The sequence below is a fragment of the Mytilus californianus genome, unplaced genomic scaffold (assembly GCF_021869535.1).
Source record: "Mytilus californianus isolate M0D057914Y unplaced genomic scaffold, xbMytCali1.0.p SCAF_62, whole genome shotgun sequence".
Lineage (NCBI taxonomy): Eukaryota > Metazoa > Mollusca > Bivalvia > Mytilida > Mytilidae > Mytilus > Mytilus californianus.
The window spans coordinates 392,620-409,826 of NW_026262715.1; the positions used below are offsets into that span (position 1 = coordinate 392,620).

General features: G+C 33.1%; 1 protein-coding gene across 1 annotated transcript; it reads left to right on the top strand.

Annotated features, from left to right (window-relative positions):
* Positions 1-698: 698 nt before the first annotated feature.
* On the top strand, positions 699-10,323 carry LOC127707296 (uncharacterized). The gene is made up of 7 exons (XM_052211830.1): positions 699-730; positions 1,684-1,916; positions 3,358-3,436; positions 4,566-4,590; positions 8,319-8,387; positions 9,216-9,278; positions 10,047-10,323. The coding sequence occupies exons 1-7, from the start codon at positions 702-704 to the stop codon at positions 10,116-10,118; spliced, it is 570 nt and encodes a 189-aa protein (XP_052067790.1). The 5' UTR covers positions 699-701; the 3' UTR covers positions 10,119-10,323.
* The last annotated feature ends 6,884 nt before the right edge of the window (positions 10,324-17,207 follow it).

Below are 17,207 nucleotides of genomic sequence, written 5' to 3' on the forward strand. Positions count from 1 at the left end.
GGATATGTACCAATTGTTATAACCACATTCATTCCTGTCCTCTTGTCCTCGATTTGACCTACCGAATAAGACTTGTCATCGTGTTTGTACCTACAAGAGAAACACGACGGGTGCCACATATTGAGCAGGAACTGCTTACCGTTCTTGAGCACCTGAGATCACTCTCAATTTAAGGTGGGGTTCGTGTTGATCAGTTTTCTATGTTGTGTTTTGTATACTATTTATCTGCTTTTCAGTTCGTTTTCGACTCATGAGTTTAAATATCAATTTAGCATCTTTTAAAATATATAAATCTTTTACTTTCCGAATACGGTACTGGTTTATTATTTGCAGCATTTAAAAAGCGTGTGCTCTTACTGTTTGCCTTTGTTTCAAGGAAAAAGACTAGATAGATCAAACTTTAATTTACATAACTTAATAGATACACCGTCAAGAAATCTAGCGCGGCTTTAATCAACTTTGATCTAATAAATGCATAAAGATTTTATATCTGTGTATATATATTTGGGTTAACGCAAGTAAACATTTTGAAAGCAGATGTGAAATAAAATTTGCAAGATGTTTTTGAACCGAACTGCACCTTCAACAAGACAATATATGAAAGTGATGTGAGTGGAGTTTTACCGCGATGTCCAACGAAACTTGGTTTATACATTACATCTTACTTAAAAGCCCTTTACGCATTGATTGCTGTGGTCATAATGCTGAATCTTTTGATAGCTATGTACAGGTATAAAGTAAATGGTATACGCTGAACAATGCAAAAAAACATGATATTGAATGTGCTCAGATCTATACAATAGAGAGGCTAAAAATACCAGAGGAAAATTCAAACTCAGAAGTCGAAATCAAAATGACATTGCCAATGGAAAAAAACGAAAAACGACCAAACGACAACCAATAATATACATAACACAACATAAAAAACTAAACTAAGGAAATATTGAACTAATAAATATGCTTCTAATCACAGAAAACACTTACAAATGTTGTTGTTTTGTTTGTACTCCTGTCTGCTTCGTTAAACAAATGTTATCTGTGACAACGGATTAACACATTTCGTCAACAAGGGTTTCCCTCGGTTTTAGTTTGTAACCCGGATCTGTTTTCTCTCAATCGATTTATGACTTTTGAACAGCGGTATACTACTGTTGCCTTTATTTACAAATCCTGTAGTCAGCACTTTGTTATTGATACATGTATGAAAGATAACTGAATTCATGTTTTTGTAAATTTACTCTTTTAAATGTTAAATTATTTGGAACACTAATAGTTGTCTATCCCAGGAATAGATCGTATTATCCGTATGGCACAACTTATCAGAATTTTTGGTTTTTAATACTCTTCAGCATTGCATTTGAAAAAAGTATGACAAAAATACTGAACTCCATGGTATATTCAAAAAGTGGAAGTCCATAAATACTGACAAAATCAAACGTTTGCAACCAAATGGACGAGTGGAAAACAACTTTCATATTCCTGACTTGGAACACGCATTTTCCGAAAATGGTGGTTTTATCTGGTTTTATAACAAAATAAACCTCCTACTTGTATGACAGTTGCTTATATGTCCGTTATATTGACACAATGTTGGTGAGCAACCCAAACAGACATATTTTCCAAAGATAAACACATATATTGTTTGTGAAACGAATTTGACACACTTGCTCAATTGAATTTCAGTAACATTTTTGAGGACGTCCATACAAAATCGATGATTTATTGGTCTGAGCTACAGACATCTTTTCTTGAGGAATATAGTATTCAAACAATATTTCCAATACACCTCGAGTTACTTACCTTACCGGGAACAGTAGTTGCAATTGTGTGGCTTTTCTGCGCAAATCTACGACAGAAGAATTCTGACGAAAATTATCGTACTAAAGAGCTTAATCATCACCCACAATTTGTCAGAGGTATGGTGTACATTTCAAAAATAGAAGATTTTCGTACCGTTTGTTTAGATTAGCAAATTTGCAGACATTTAAAAGAAAGATGTACAGTTAAACTTTAACAGTTATAACCTCAAGTGCAAATAAAATATGCGAAGAATCAATCAAGGTAAATAATTAAAAACTGGTGGAATAAAATGAACTCCAAAAGGTTGCTTCGAAAGGGTAAGCGTCTGTTGGTTAACCAACAACCGCAATGCGTATCCACACTTACTCTAAATGTCACAATTGAGCCTTTACTGTACTTTCACATATCGCACGACTATTCTGTTATCCGAAAGAGCAAAACATGTCGCTAGTGAGTTTGTACACAGCATAGCGTATCGGTCAACAATTTCTAAACCGTTAACCCTATGTATGTTGATATCAGTCGTTTTCCACTTAATTGTGTTGATTGATTGATTGATTGTTAGTTGCTTAACGTCCAGTGGCAAATATCTCATGCATATTCAGGACGAGAACAAATTAACAATAAATATAATAGGTAATTCCTGTAATAGAGACGGTCCGGGATGAAGGTCGGTGAAAATCTGTACTGGCACGGAAAAATGAGGGTACATTGGATAGTAACAGAAATTTAGCCTTGCAACAGGCCACCTCAGACTCCTCAAAGAATTATTGCAAGGGTTCCTAATGTACAAAGAACGTGGCACTCTCTTTACATGAAGTATCGAATTTAACGTCCCAATTCTGACGGAACGGGGCTGCGAACTTGTACATCCCTCAAAGCCGATCGGACGTCCCACTTTTGCGATAGTTTTACTCGGGTCGAAGGAAGAACAATGGTGACCATATTTCTATTCGCCAGTCACCCTTGAGGGGAGGGGGTAACTGTGTTGATGCATTTTTTTAATCATGAAGTTTGTATACTGTAACGATGCACCGGCGTAAATCATTGTTTAAAATATGTTAACGCCATGACAAGGGGGTATGTTGCTGCAGAGAAATGGTAATTTGACCAAGTCTGCTATTTACTTTGAAGTCGTCTATCTGTGTCAAATTGGAAAATTGAAGATGCTTCGTAATCTTGTTTTGGTGATATCCTTAAGAAGGAATTTTAATGTAAAAGTACTTATGACCTGTAATGGTTTACTTTTGCAAATTGTGACTTGGATGGAGAGTTGTATCATTGGCACTCATACCACATCTTTTTATATCTATATTATGATTTTAGTTATCTAGTGTTGACACTTCTCAAAATAATCTATTTTGATAAAAATAGGTGTTGTTCACTTTATTCGTGTATTTAAGTGAAGTACCAATTACAGAATATTCATTCGTTGTTTAAAAAGACGTTAAACCAGTGTCCCTATATTACATGAAGTCTTAAATGAAAAATATTTAAAAAAAAAATGAAATTAACTATTGATAGTTATCGTAAAAGTATTTGATGCTTTACTTTCAGTTTTTCTCTTTGATTCTAATTATGATTTGCAACTTAAATCGCCAGAAGCAGAGGAGACAAAGACTCAAAAAGACCAAGGGTAAATATACTATTCAATGCATTATTGTCTATTTGTAGTGTATATTTGAATGGTATGTAATGAGTTATAGAGACAGTGTGTTCTTCTTTTTCTTTATTTGAAATCTAATCTTTCCAAATAAAAGTTGTATTTTCCTTTAAGATACATGTTGTCCATGTTGTCTATGTGAAGAAAAAATTAATAGAGCTTGATTAATGTTTAAACTGTTGCAGCTATGTGTTTTTGTCGTCAAGTGGCCAATATTACAAAGAAGTAAGGACGGTGTCACACATAAAGATGTTTTCAGGTGAAATCTTAAAAAATCTGGAATTTAATATTCATATTATAATTCAGAAGAGCATTGGTTAAGAAACAAAATAATCTCAAAATAATGATAGGTTATGGCACTCCTTTTCGAGATATTTGATTTTTAGAAAATGGCGGGATAAGTTTGATTCGGACTTTAGCCTTATATTTAGCATTGACATTATTTGGATCTCAAATCGTAAGAAAAGAAATCTAGAATCTGCTTAAATTTTAGTAATGACCTTTTATGAGCTATTAAAGTCTTCTAGGAAAAGAAAAAAGGGTGATATGGGGCAAAATATTTTACCTTGTATCGTAGGGAAAACCCAAGGAGTCCGAACATCTGACAAAAATTTCTTAACCTGAAATGACTACATCCTTAAACTCTAAACATCAAGTTATAATGTGTGCAATTGAAGGATCGGAAAAAAAGAGAAAACATTAGGTTTTGGGGTTTTGGTTTGCATATATAATGTGTATGTTTTTAAGGTATAAAGACAATGATCTTAAATTTCCTTCTTAATATTTTCCATAAATACAGATAAAGTCTAGTTGTCCGAGTGGCGTAGTGTTATGGTCAAAGTGTTGGCCATGTCTCCACTGAGGGGAGAATATTTCAGATCTATCAGATCTAACATTGTTAAGGTCACCACGTATATTTCAAATTAGTTGTTCCTACTCGAGTCGTTCGTTTTCTGAAATCATGTAATAATTGGTTTGATGATTTAAGATGATCTTTATGTGACAGATCAGCTGTCAAGAATTTATTTGAAATAAAGAAAAAACATTTGCTATAATGTGCATTTTTTTTTATTACGGATGACGATTAACTTTTTTTTTGCAGGAAAATAGATGTTAACACAGTTACGGTAAACCTTTTCTTTTGTTTTAACAGTGAATAAATTTGATTGTCGAATACGAGTGATCGATTTAGATGTAAATATATGATTAAATCATACATGTCATATAAATCAATTCGTTATACATAGATTTTTTATACAGAAAGTATTGTGTTTTGGGCAACGTTGGCACTATTAGTATGTTCTTACAACCAAAAGATGACTGAAAATTCAATCATATTGTATAATATTTATTAATCAAAAACCTTTTTTAAATTGTCCGTTTATAAATTTTTGAAATGATAGAGAAACCAAGGTTTCAGCTCCCTCATGCAAAGCTGACCTGAGATAGATGTCGCTATTTTTAAGCTCCTTTTTGGTTATATAACTCTTCAGCTGTTTCGGTTCTTGTACATCCTTGGCTTTCAAATATTCCTCTTTGAGCGTTCATGATGAAGGTAAATCTAGAAAAGCGCTTCGGACGCATGACATTTATAACATGTTGTTTCATTTTCTACAAATAAAAAAATTGTCAATAAGCTACGATATTTTTTTCTGAATATGGAATATTTCAGTTTGTTTTGATCTATCCAACGTGAGTCTTTGTGTTTTCGCCATCGAAGCCGCCGTTAAAAGTTTCTAGTACAGAAAGTCGGGCTGTCAAGACGGTTCAATCTATTGCTCGACTTTATTCATAAAATTTGTTATTGGCAAATTGTGTTACGAGAATAGAGAATGTTTCAATGTGTCGTGGAGTTAATGCAACAGTAGTTTACCGATGATAAATTTCATAAATCGATGTGAAAGAAACAATTGTGTTAAGCAATTGACAAAAACTGAGATAATTAGATATTTCGTTAAGCAATGATCAAAAACGGGGGTAAACGGGTATTGTGCTAAACAATGAACAAAAACTGATGTAATCGGATGCTGTGTTAAGAAGTGAATAAAAACTGAGATAATCGATGTAGTAATCAGTGTGTCGTTAGGCAATGAACAAAAACTGAGATAATCGCTGTGTCGTTAAGCAATGAATAAAAACTGAGATAATCGATGCAGTAATAGGTATGTTGTTAAGCCATAAATAAAAACTGAGATAATCGGTGTAGTAATCGGTAGGGTGTTAAGCAATGACCAAAAATGGAGATAATCGGTGTAGTAATCAGTGTGTCGTTAAGCAATGAACAAAAACTGAGATAATCGGTGTAGTAATCAGTTTGTCAATAAGCAATAAACAAAACTAAGAAAACCGATGTAGAAATCGGTGCATCGTTAAGCTTTGAACAAACCTGAGATAATCGGTGTAGTAATTGGGTTGTCGTTAAGCAATGAACAACAACTGACATAATCTGTGTAGTAATCAGTGTGTCAATAAGCAATAAACAAAAACTGAGATAATCGGTGTAGTAATCGGTGCATTGTTCAGCAATGAACAAAAACTGAGACAATCGGTGTAGTAATTAGGGTGTCGTTAAACAATGAACAACAACTGACATAATCGGTGAAGTAATCGGTGTGTTGTGTTAAGCGTTGAACAAAAAACTGATATAGTCGATGAAGTTATCGGTGTGCCCTTAAGCCATAAATAAAAACTGGGATATTCGGTGTAGTAATCCGTGTGTCGTTAAAGAATGAACAAATCTGAGATAATCGATGTAGTAATCAGTGTGTCGTTAAGCCATAAATAAAACTGAGATAATCGATGTAGTAATCGGTGTGTCGTTAAGCAACGAACAAAAACTGAGATAATCGGTGTGTCGTTAAGCAACGAACAAAAATTGAGATAATCGTTGTAGTAATTGGGGTGTCCTTAAGCAATGAACAACAACTGACATAATCGGTGTAGTAATCGATGGGGTGTCAAGCATTGAACAAAAAACTGACATAATCGATATAGTTAACGGTGTGTCGTTAAGCCATAAATAAACACTGGATTATTCGGTATAGTAATCCGTGTGTCGTTAAACAATGAACAAAAACTGAGATAATCGATGTAGTAATCGGTGTGTCGTTAAGCCATGAATAAAAACTGACATAATCGTTATAGTAATCAGTGTGTCAATAAGCAATAAACAAAAACTGAGATAATCGGTGTAGTGATCGGTGCATCGTTAAGCAATGAACAAAAACTGAGACAATCGGTGTAGTAATTGGGGTGTCGTTAAACAATGAACAACTGACATAATCGGTGTAGTAATCGGGTGGGTGTTAAGCATTGAACAATAAACTGACATAATCGATGTAGTTATCGGTGTGTTCTTAAGCCTTAAATAAAAACTGGGATATTCGGTGTGGTAATCCGCGTGTCGGTAAACAATAAACAAATCTGTGATAATCGATGTAGTAATCGGTGCGTCGTTAGGCCATAAATAAAACTGAGATAATCGGTTTAGTAATCGGTGTGTCGTTAAGCAACGAAAAAAAATTGAGATAATCGGTGTAGTAATTTGGGTGTCGTTAAGCAATGAACAATAACTGACATAATCGGCGTAGTAATCGGTGGGGTGTTAAGCATTGATCAAAAACTTTACATAATCGATATAGTTATCAGTGTGCCATTAAGCCATAAATAAAAACTTGGATATTCGGGTTGTAATCCGTGTGTCGTTAAACAATGAACAAAAACTGAGATAATCGATGTAGTAATCGGTGTGCCTTTTAGCCATACATAAAAACTGAGATAATTGGTGTAGTAATCGGTGTGTCGTTAAGCAGTAAACAAAAACTGAGATAATCGGTGTGTCGTTAAGCAATGAACAAAAACTGAGATAATCGGTGTAGTAATTGGTGTGTCGTTAAGCAATGAAAAAACTGAGATAATCGGTGTGTGGTTAAGCAATGAACAAAAACTGAGATAATCGGTGTAGTAGTCATATGGGTTTTAAGCAATGAACAAAAACTGAGATAATTTGTGTAGTTATCGTAGGGGTGTTACCCAATTCCAAATTAGTATAGCATACGGAAATTTATCAAGGTAATTTAACATGTTTTGGTTTTCATTCATGTTAAAACAGCTATATGTGAAACGTATAGATTTGAGGAGTTTTAAATGTAAATTGTATCTTGAACATGTAGCTCTCCAATTGTATCGGTTCTTAAACATTGTTGGCTTTCAAATATTCGACATCGTAAATTCCTGATGAAGGTTTACCCAGAAAAGCTCCTCGAACGCATGAAAATTATAAAGTGTTGTTTTAATTTTTAACAGCAGTGGGTCGATACCGCTGCTAGTATTCTATTTATCCCCGAGGGTATAATCAGCTCAGTAGTCAGTATTTCGGTACTGAAATGATTTTTAACAAACTTTTGAAAAATTGCCCGTTTATAAATTTATAAATTATTTAGAAACTAAGGTTTCAATTCCCTCCGACAAAGCTGAATTAGATCAATTTGGCTATTAACTTTAGGTTGTTTTTTTTTTGTTTGTTTGGTTTTTTTTTTTGGGGGGGGGGGAGGAGTCATGTAGCTCTTCAACTAGTTCGGTTCTTATGCATCCTTAATTTTTAAATAGTCGTCATTGAGCGTTCCTGGCGAACAAAAATCATGAAAAGCGCTTCGGACACATGAAATTTATAAAGTGTTGTTTTCAGGTTTTACGGTCTCCTATTAATTACAATAAAGGATCATGCATTTATCAATATCATTAAATGTGTTTAATTTAAACAATTGTGCATTCATGTATCTGCCACTACCAAGAAAACTATATTAGAATCAGTCAACATTATTTCTATAAAATCATGTTTTTATAAATGCTTCAGAGAGAACCTGACTCTAATAGCACAAAGCAAGAAATACAAAACGAGAGTAATAACAGGATAACTCAAGAGGTATGTAAACAAACATATTCTTTAAAAAAACAGGCAGAAGATAAACTAATAACACCAAGCAAAACAAAAAAACGGACGACTCCACAAAACACTACATAGCAAACTAAAGATTGAGCAACACGAACCCCACAAAAAGTCTGGGGGTAAGTTTAGGTGCTACGGCAAGGTAAGCAGTTCCTGTTCCATATGTTGCCTGTACCAAATCAGAGATATGGCAGTTGTTTTGCACTTGTTCCGTTGATTGATAGCATTTGGTTTTGATTTTTGGACTTTGCCTTTTTGAACTTTCCTTGAAGTTCGGTATTTTTTGTTTTTTTTACTTTTTTGCATCCGTCATGTTGTTTGTGCAAGTGCATATCCTTGTTTCATACAATTGTGTTTTGTTTATTTTTTAATTGTATTTTTGTGCAAATATAATGTATAAATATGAGTTTGTCACTGTAAAATCTTAATCTAAATGTTATTACAATAGAGAAGACTACATTTACTCGGAATATGTTATTACAATAAAGAAGACTACATTTACTCGGAATATGTTATTACAACAAAGAAGACTACATTTACTCGGAATATGTTACTACAATAAAGAAGACTACATTTACTCTGAATATGTAATTACAATAAAGAAGACTAAATTTACTCGGAATATGTAATTACAATAAAGAAGACTACATTTACTCGGAATATGTTACTACAATAAAGAAGACTACATTTACTCGGAATATGTTATTACAATAAAGAAGACTACATTTACTCGGAATATGTTATTACAATAAAGAAGACTACATTTACTCGGAATATGTTTGATTATCTATTATCATTTTTCAGATAATCAACAGACTTAAAAATCTGGAAGGTAGCTTAACAGAATTAAAGGATACAAAGAAAATGGTTTGTAGTTTAAATAATTTAATTTTTTGTTTCTGATATTTTTGACATTTGACTTCAAATGCAATTGGCATTATGCTCATTCATAAGATAATGGTTTTCACTTTCGTTTACTTTAACGTTCAATGAAAAAAAAGACAAGATTAAATTAACCGTTAAAACAAAAGGATTGTTGTATGTGCTGCACAGTATGACCGCTGAGATCAAGGACGCAAACGTAGAAAAATGCAAGAGAATATTTTGGATAGAGGAATTCACCTAAAAACCCCACAGAGAGTTGTTGAAAGAGTTATTTGAAAATGGCCCTGTGTATTTATACATATTGCACAGCCAAATGAACGTCCGACTTTAGTGAAGGTTTTAATTTAGGATCTGGTGAATTATTCGGATGACCGTAAATATTAACCCGAGTCTTGCTTTCTTTTACTTTTTATTGATACAATATATTTTCCATTCAGCATATTGTATTTCGATTTGATATTAGACAACAAAAAAAACCTTGAAAAAGGTAACCATCTATTACTTCATAATAACATATACAATTTTGTTGTTATCCTGTACGAACTAAGGTTGACTAAAATCAAAACTTTTTCATACGCATTTGTTTAATAATTTGCAGACTCGTGACTGTTTTATTTCATTGTATTTTAACAGTTGATAAATTAGCTGCAACTTAAAGCACATATCTGTCCAATAAGGAAACACTTTCATAACTTCTTAATAGACATTCTAATTGATTTTAAATTCATCTTTGTTCTTTTACTTTTTCAGATGATGGACAAATTGCAAAGTATGGAAGAAAGTTTAAAACACGGTTCTAGAAATGATATGAATGGATCTTAGTCTAATGTCTTCTGTAGACGATCTGAATGATATAATCGTAGTAACAATACATCCTGAGTACAATATAGGGATTTGTAATGAGAGAGAACTGTGCTATTTTTCTAAATTTTAGATAGACCAATTTGAAATATAAATATGTTGATAGAGAATTGTTTTTCATTTAATCAAAATATCATGTTAAGTAAATGATTTTAACGTTCAGAAATGTTTTTCTCCAATATTTATGATACCGCCTTACGTATTGTATTTTACACCTAAAAAAGAACAAATGTTAGTTTTAACTGTACATTTTTTGCTGCCGACGTAGACATTGGATACAACACTCCTGGTAATTGAAATAACATTGACGGTACCCATTGTGCACCAGATGTGAGAAATGTATCTATTACTATCTATTGGCCAAAATATTTGAAAGCCTAAAATATAATACAAACGTTTAAGAGTTGTTAAAACCACAAATAGAACAAAAGTAAATTCAAAACTGGACAAGGAATCAAAGCTATCCACGAGGGAGAAAAAATCCTTTAATTAAAAAGATTTCAAAATTTTATAACAACAAATTAAAACAAAGCATGGTAGGAGTACTGGCTACTTAGCTAGTGATACTATCGGGAACAAATAGTCCACCAGCAAAGGTATCAGCCAAGTGGTAATAATAATATTGACGGTACCAATTTTACTGCTCTAGAAATTTTTGATAATCATAGGTTATGACATGATCCTTGTGGCCATGTTGTTACCGGACACTTTGTTCAAATACCGTGAGGTGTTGTGTTTCTAAGAAAGGCCCAAAATTCCATCCACCTTTTAAAATTAACTGGAAGAGGTGTTTTGTAAACTCATTAACGCCTCCCTTTCCCCTTTCTGCAAATCATTCTGAAGACGAGATAATATTGATTATAAAGTTTTGATTCCTTGTTTTAAAAAATCATCAATTTTTGAAGATATTTTGTTTTAAATATTTCGAAAATGAACTTATACAAGATTTCTTCTGAAAGATGCCGAGGCTATAGAACAAACTTTAGGAAAGCGTGTTGTGTAAACAACGTTTTCGTCGATTAACGTAAATACCTTACCGAAGTACTTCAACAACGACTGAATTAAAAGCTGCTACTGAACATCTCAAAGTTCCCATATGTATTTGCTTCCTAAACACGAGCACCTTTTATGATTTTTGTTTTACTAGAAGATGCCCGCGAATCGCGGTACAATTGGGCAAGTGTTAAAAACAAAGAGTTTTTAAATTTCGCGGGCTGTACGTCGACTGAGCATGCGCGAAAGCGTATAAAACACGGATCGATAACGGTCTCCGAATTTGGATATTTTCTCAAAAATTGGCGTTTTCTGTGGAAAAAAGATTGTTTCAAAGACAAATTTAGGAAGTACAAAACACTACATTTATACGTCATATCACAAATATTTCCGACTTTGTATGGTTTCAGAGGAGTTGCGGCTCAATGAAATCGGTTCCTTCCTTTAGTAGTATAGATATCTGTATTCAATAAGTGTTCACTTGTTTCGATTGTTCTGACTTGTTCATTTTCAGTTGTTAAAGAACTCGCTATGAAAAAAGGTGTAAGACATGGTTGGCACAACTTTTTGGTAGAATTGATAGGACGGCATAATTCCACATCAACAGGTCAAGAACTTTAAGCTTGTGGTCACTGAATGTGATCAGTCTTAAATATAACATCATTTATGATTATTTTTCGTTTTTTCTCCTTCTATTATACCTGTATTAAGGAGTTCAGTGATTTCCTGATCTCTAAAGTGTACTATTTGATGTGCGTATAGGTTGTCCATTGATCGAGAATAATTATGGGGAGGGCTAAGATTTTGAAAATCTTGTTTAACGCCGCCTCATATTCGTGAACCGGTCTTAAGTCAGAAAAATCGTATTATGTTGTCTTGTTTCATATGTTAATGTTTTTAAAAGTTATGAGGATAATTTTGTGTTTTATTTAAACACAATTTTCATCGCCTCCAAACCATTTTGAGCTAAAATATTGTTTAGACGTGTCAATTGTTTAAGACTGATGCCTTTTATATATCGTATGGTTATTTTTATCTCTGGATTGCAGTCTCAGTCATGTATTCCACGTCTTCTAGTTTTTATACATAAATGTTGAGGTTCCATAAATACTTATTTCAAAAACCGGTAAATGGAAAGAAATATAGAAGCTGTAAATCAACTCATCATAGATGCCAGGATTCAAAATTTTATACGCCAGACGCGCGTTTTGTCTATAAAACACTCACCAGTGACGCTCGAATAAAAAAAGTTAAAAAGGCCAAATAAAGTACGAATTTGAAGAGCATGTGCCGCTCAGCTAGGTCTGTGTGCATCTGTACCAATGGCCACACTCCAGCATTGTACACTAGAATATAATTCCTCACTCAAATCTTTTATTTATTGATCTTGTATCGGTGATTATGTTTTTGCTGTTCACAGTGTCCTTCTGTCATCTTTAGTTTTTTCCCAAAGCAAAGAAAAAATGGAAAAAGAATTGTTATTTAAAGGCAAAAACATATATAAGAAGGCAACTAACAGTTTCATAGATGCTGACTTGTTAGTAGAAAAGAGGCGCAAAATACCAAAGGCTTGTTCAAACTCATAAACTCGAAAACAAACAAAAATGCCATGGCAAAAAAAAAAACGAAAAACCAACAGTTTACAAAACACAACATTAAAAACTAAAAACTGAGCAACACGAACCCTACCAAAAAACCGGGAGATCTCAGATGCTCCTGTGCTCAAAGGAGAATATTTTTATATAAAAGACGAGGACGGACGCCAAGTTATAGAAATAGCTCACACCGACCTGTTGGGCCAGATGAGCTTATAATTGACACTCTTGAATATGACAGATGTTTTCCATTCGTTCCAATGGTTGATATACGCGAGCGTTTGATTTTCTTAGGTTCTGTGGACTTCCCCCTTTTTGAATATACCTTGGAGTTCAGTTTTGTTTTGTAAATACTTTTTTGATTTATGCTCTATTGATCTAAAAGTAAAAGTAGAATTATTTTACCCAATTTATATATAAAGCAATCCATCATGAAGTACCAGTAGAGGTGATTTTATATTCAATATATTCAATTTTCCTATTGTCAACCTCCCTTTTCAGCAGTTACTAACATATGCTCCATCGTATCGTATCAATATATCTCAGTTAGTGCGTTACTCTTGTTCATGTTCACTTTATATGAACTTAAAAGGGGTGTGTTTCGTACGCAAATAAAACTATTCAACAAAACTATAAAGAAGAACAACAAAAATCCACTACATTAGATTTATGGTCACCATTACCAAAAGGTTGACAGATACAAGTTGTCGTTGTCTCAATTGACTAGCGACATGTTTTCTCAGTTTTATATCTTTAGATACCAGTAGAGTCGTTTGATCTGTTATTCTATAGATTTTGTTCTATTCCCGATGTTGACGTTTGATTGAGTGTAAATTCGCATGGCGGGTGATACATGTATAGCAGGAGATCTTACCTTATCGACCCACCCGGTGTCGCTCCTTTGGAAACAAAGGAAATCTACAAAATAGACTTACTTTAGACCTATCATTAGATAATGTGTTAAACATACTTGAAATAATAGGTTGAGTTAACTTTCTAATAAATAATTACATTTAAAAAAAAAATGCGAAAATGGGAAAACTTTGAGTAAATTAAATTATAAGAGAAATTAGTGTTTTATTTTTAGGTGTCACTGTTACACAGTATGATTTTTTTTTAATCTTATGCAACCCGAGTAAATCCTTCAAATTGTAAGTAAACTTTTGAACATACTTTAGACCTATCAATAGATAATGTGTTAAACATACTTGAAATAATAGGTTGAGTTAACTTTCTAATAAATAATTACATTTAAAAAAAAATGCGAAAATGGGAAAACTTTGAGTAAATTAAATTATAAGAGAAATTAGTGTTTTATTTTTAGGTGTCACTGTTACACAGTATGATTTTTTTTTAATCTTATGCAACCCGAGTAAATCCTTCAAATTGTAAGTAAACTTTTGAACATAATTCAAAGAATGTGAGATTTCTTGGTATCTTAAAGAAAAAAAAACTCCAATTCAAAAATAAAAACAAAAATGTAAAAAGGGCATATCATTTAAAAAATATTTCAATCTATAACGAAATTAAGATGCCTATCTAAAAAATTTCATGTTTATTATTTTGACTATGCATAGTCTTTATATGTTTTTCACTGAATTTAAGTATTAATTTTTAACTGTATAAACATATTTTTTTTAAATATAGTTTTCAATGATGGATTTTTTGTTTGGAAAATGATTAATAAAAATAAGGTTCAACTCCCTCAGGCAATGTTGACCGAGGATGGATTTGGCTATTTGTTTAAAATTTTTTTACATGACACAAGACAAATACAAGAACGTTGGTATGACCAGGGTTTTTGTTTAAACCAGGTCAAGTCTACTAAATATAATAACAAAATATAAAGGAATAACATTGTTCATTAGTAAATATTATCTAAATCTTAAACAAAGTATAAAATGATTAAACTGAGAATTTTTATTAAAGCTACAGAAGCATTGCCTATAATTGCATACATCCACTTCATCTGAACTTTGGTGGATAGTTGTCTCATTGGCAATCCTACCACATCTCCCTATTTTTATATTTATCAATTATCTAACTTATATAATGACGTATAAAAAGAATTATGTTGTGAAATATGAAGTTCTTTAATATAGCCCAATAATTCGTAATACAATGTGTATTGTATTATTACGTTTTACATAAACATTAACATTATTCCATCATGGCTTATTAAATCAAGCATACATACAAATCAGAAAAAGACATGTTCATTGACTTTACGGACCACATGTATAAATGGGGATATTGGATAGCTCAGGGTTCGGGTAAACAGAACAAGAACGCTTAAAAGAACTATGCTTATAATTTGGTAAGCCATACACACGTGCCGTATTAAAACAAATTTGAAGGTCAAATCCAGTTCAAGTTGAAGAGGATTGACAACCATAACTTCCCAAAAGATTTGAAAAAACGGTTAAGGTCATCGATATTAATGAAATGTGGTAAAATTGCCGATGAGACACCTATCCACCAGAGATCAAATGATGTAAATGTAAGGTATATACTGTGGATTCATTTCTTTTCGTGGGAACCAATTTTCGTGGATGAAGGAAAACTTACATGTTTGTGGATATTTAATTTTGTGGTTTTGCCGAAGTCTTCATACAAGCCTATAGAAAATTTGTCATTCGTTGAAAATTTAATTTCGTGGTTCACCTGTACCCACGAATTCCACGAAAATTGACATCCAACGAGTAATCATGAATCAACAGTAGGTCGCAGAACAGCTTTCAAAATGTGCGAATTTCACACCTGAAAATAAGGTATAAAACATGACAAAGTTCAATTCGAACGAGAAATCCAATGGCCTGATACACAAATTAAATAATAGACAAATACCAACTACAACCGCCGATTCTCAGACTCCTTGCTTGAGAAAAACATATACAAAATGTGGCTCTCTACGTGGTGAATCCTCTCCAACCGATGACAGTGACAGGACAGCACACAATAAGAACAAACTGTACAAATAAGTTGAAAAAGGTTTCATTATAAGATCGATATAAACAATCAACCCAAAAAACGATTAAAAACCAAACCAAAGAGTTCTCGCAGTTAATAAAGGCTAGCTTAGAGCAAATAACACGACGGGTTTCACATGTTGCACGTGATATTCTTACCCTTCCGGAGCACCAGAGATTACCATCGCTTTTTGATGGGTTTCGTATGGCTCAGTCTATGCTGGTTGTGAATACTATTTGTTGTATGATCGTTTTTTTTTTTTATTTTTTGCCATTGCATTGTCAATTTTGTTTTCGATTTATGAAGTAAAATTTCCCTTTGGTATCTTTCGCCTCTCTAATGAATAAATCATGCTGCCCAGACCAAACTATCAATCAGTAATCATTTGATGGAGAAAGTAAAAGACAAGAGTTACTCGAAAACAGTTGCTAGACCGAATGGTTGTCTATTAGAATATCGTTCATGTTCTACTGTTCTGAGACAAAACGTATTTGGCCGCTCAACCATTTAATATTAAGCAGTGTACAATCAACGTGTTTTTCCATCAATTTATTAATTTAAGGCAAATAGTTTTTAATTCTATTATCATTTGCAGCGTGTCTTTGAATCCTTTTTTTCATAGAATTTTCCTTGAACACCTTCATCGACTTTTTTTATAACACCTTCATCGAACTTTCTAAAAACACCTTTAAAGTATTTTCCTAGAACACTTTGGTACAGCTTTCCAAAATTATTTTGATTGGACTGTCCAGTACAGCATGCTGGATTAGCACAGCAATCTTTAATTCCGCATGTCGTGATCATACAGCTACAACAACAATGTTTCTGGCAATAAGCACAGCAAGCTGTTATCATTTCAGATACAGTTCCATTTAGGGTTACTGATGGGCAACCGCATCCTGAAATAAATACCAAAAATTCAAACAGAAAGACGAGATTGAAAAAGATTAATCTAGAATGCATCCTATAAAGTTCAGCATGCAAAACAATATACAAATGATTGCGCACGCCAACTAAAAAACAGTAAGTTTGTTTCTCGTGTTGATCAAATGGGCATCTGTCCTACACCTTTTTAAGCCTAAGTTTTGAATTGACAAATGTATACATTTTTTATCTGAAAAGATACATCAGATGTTATAATTTAATGTGATTCTGGAATATAGATTAATGTAACAGCAATCAAACGAAACCAAGTACCAAAGACATGCTGTTTCTTTTTTTTTAATTTTACGATTGCACCAGTAGAGCGCAACATCCGTAGAGATTGATTGATTAATGTTTGCGTAATGTCCAATGGCAAATACTTCATTCATGTTCAGGACGAAAACCTCTGACAACAAACACAATAGCTAGATCCAACAACGGGGGCTGACATGAGCGAGGGACGCGAAACCTGAAATGCAATGAGCAGATAGGGTACATTGGAAAAGGACAGAAATTTTGTCTTTCATCAGATCACCTACGGACCCCTCGAAATGATTGTTGCAAGGGT

Bases quoted from the DNA above. Each gene is read 5' to 3' on its own strand.
- LOC127707296 (XM_052211830.1), top strand. From the start codon at position 702: ATGCTGAATCTTTTGATAGCTATGTACAG. The intron at 3,437-4,565 runs GTAAATATACTA...TTTTTTTTGCAG, and splicing joins AAGACTCAAAAAGACCAAGG to GAAAATAGATGTTAACACAG. The intron at 4,591-8,318 runs GTAAACCTTTTC...TAAATGCTTCAG, and splicing joins TAGATGTTAACACAGTTACG to AGAGAACCTGACTCTAATAG.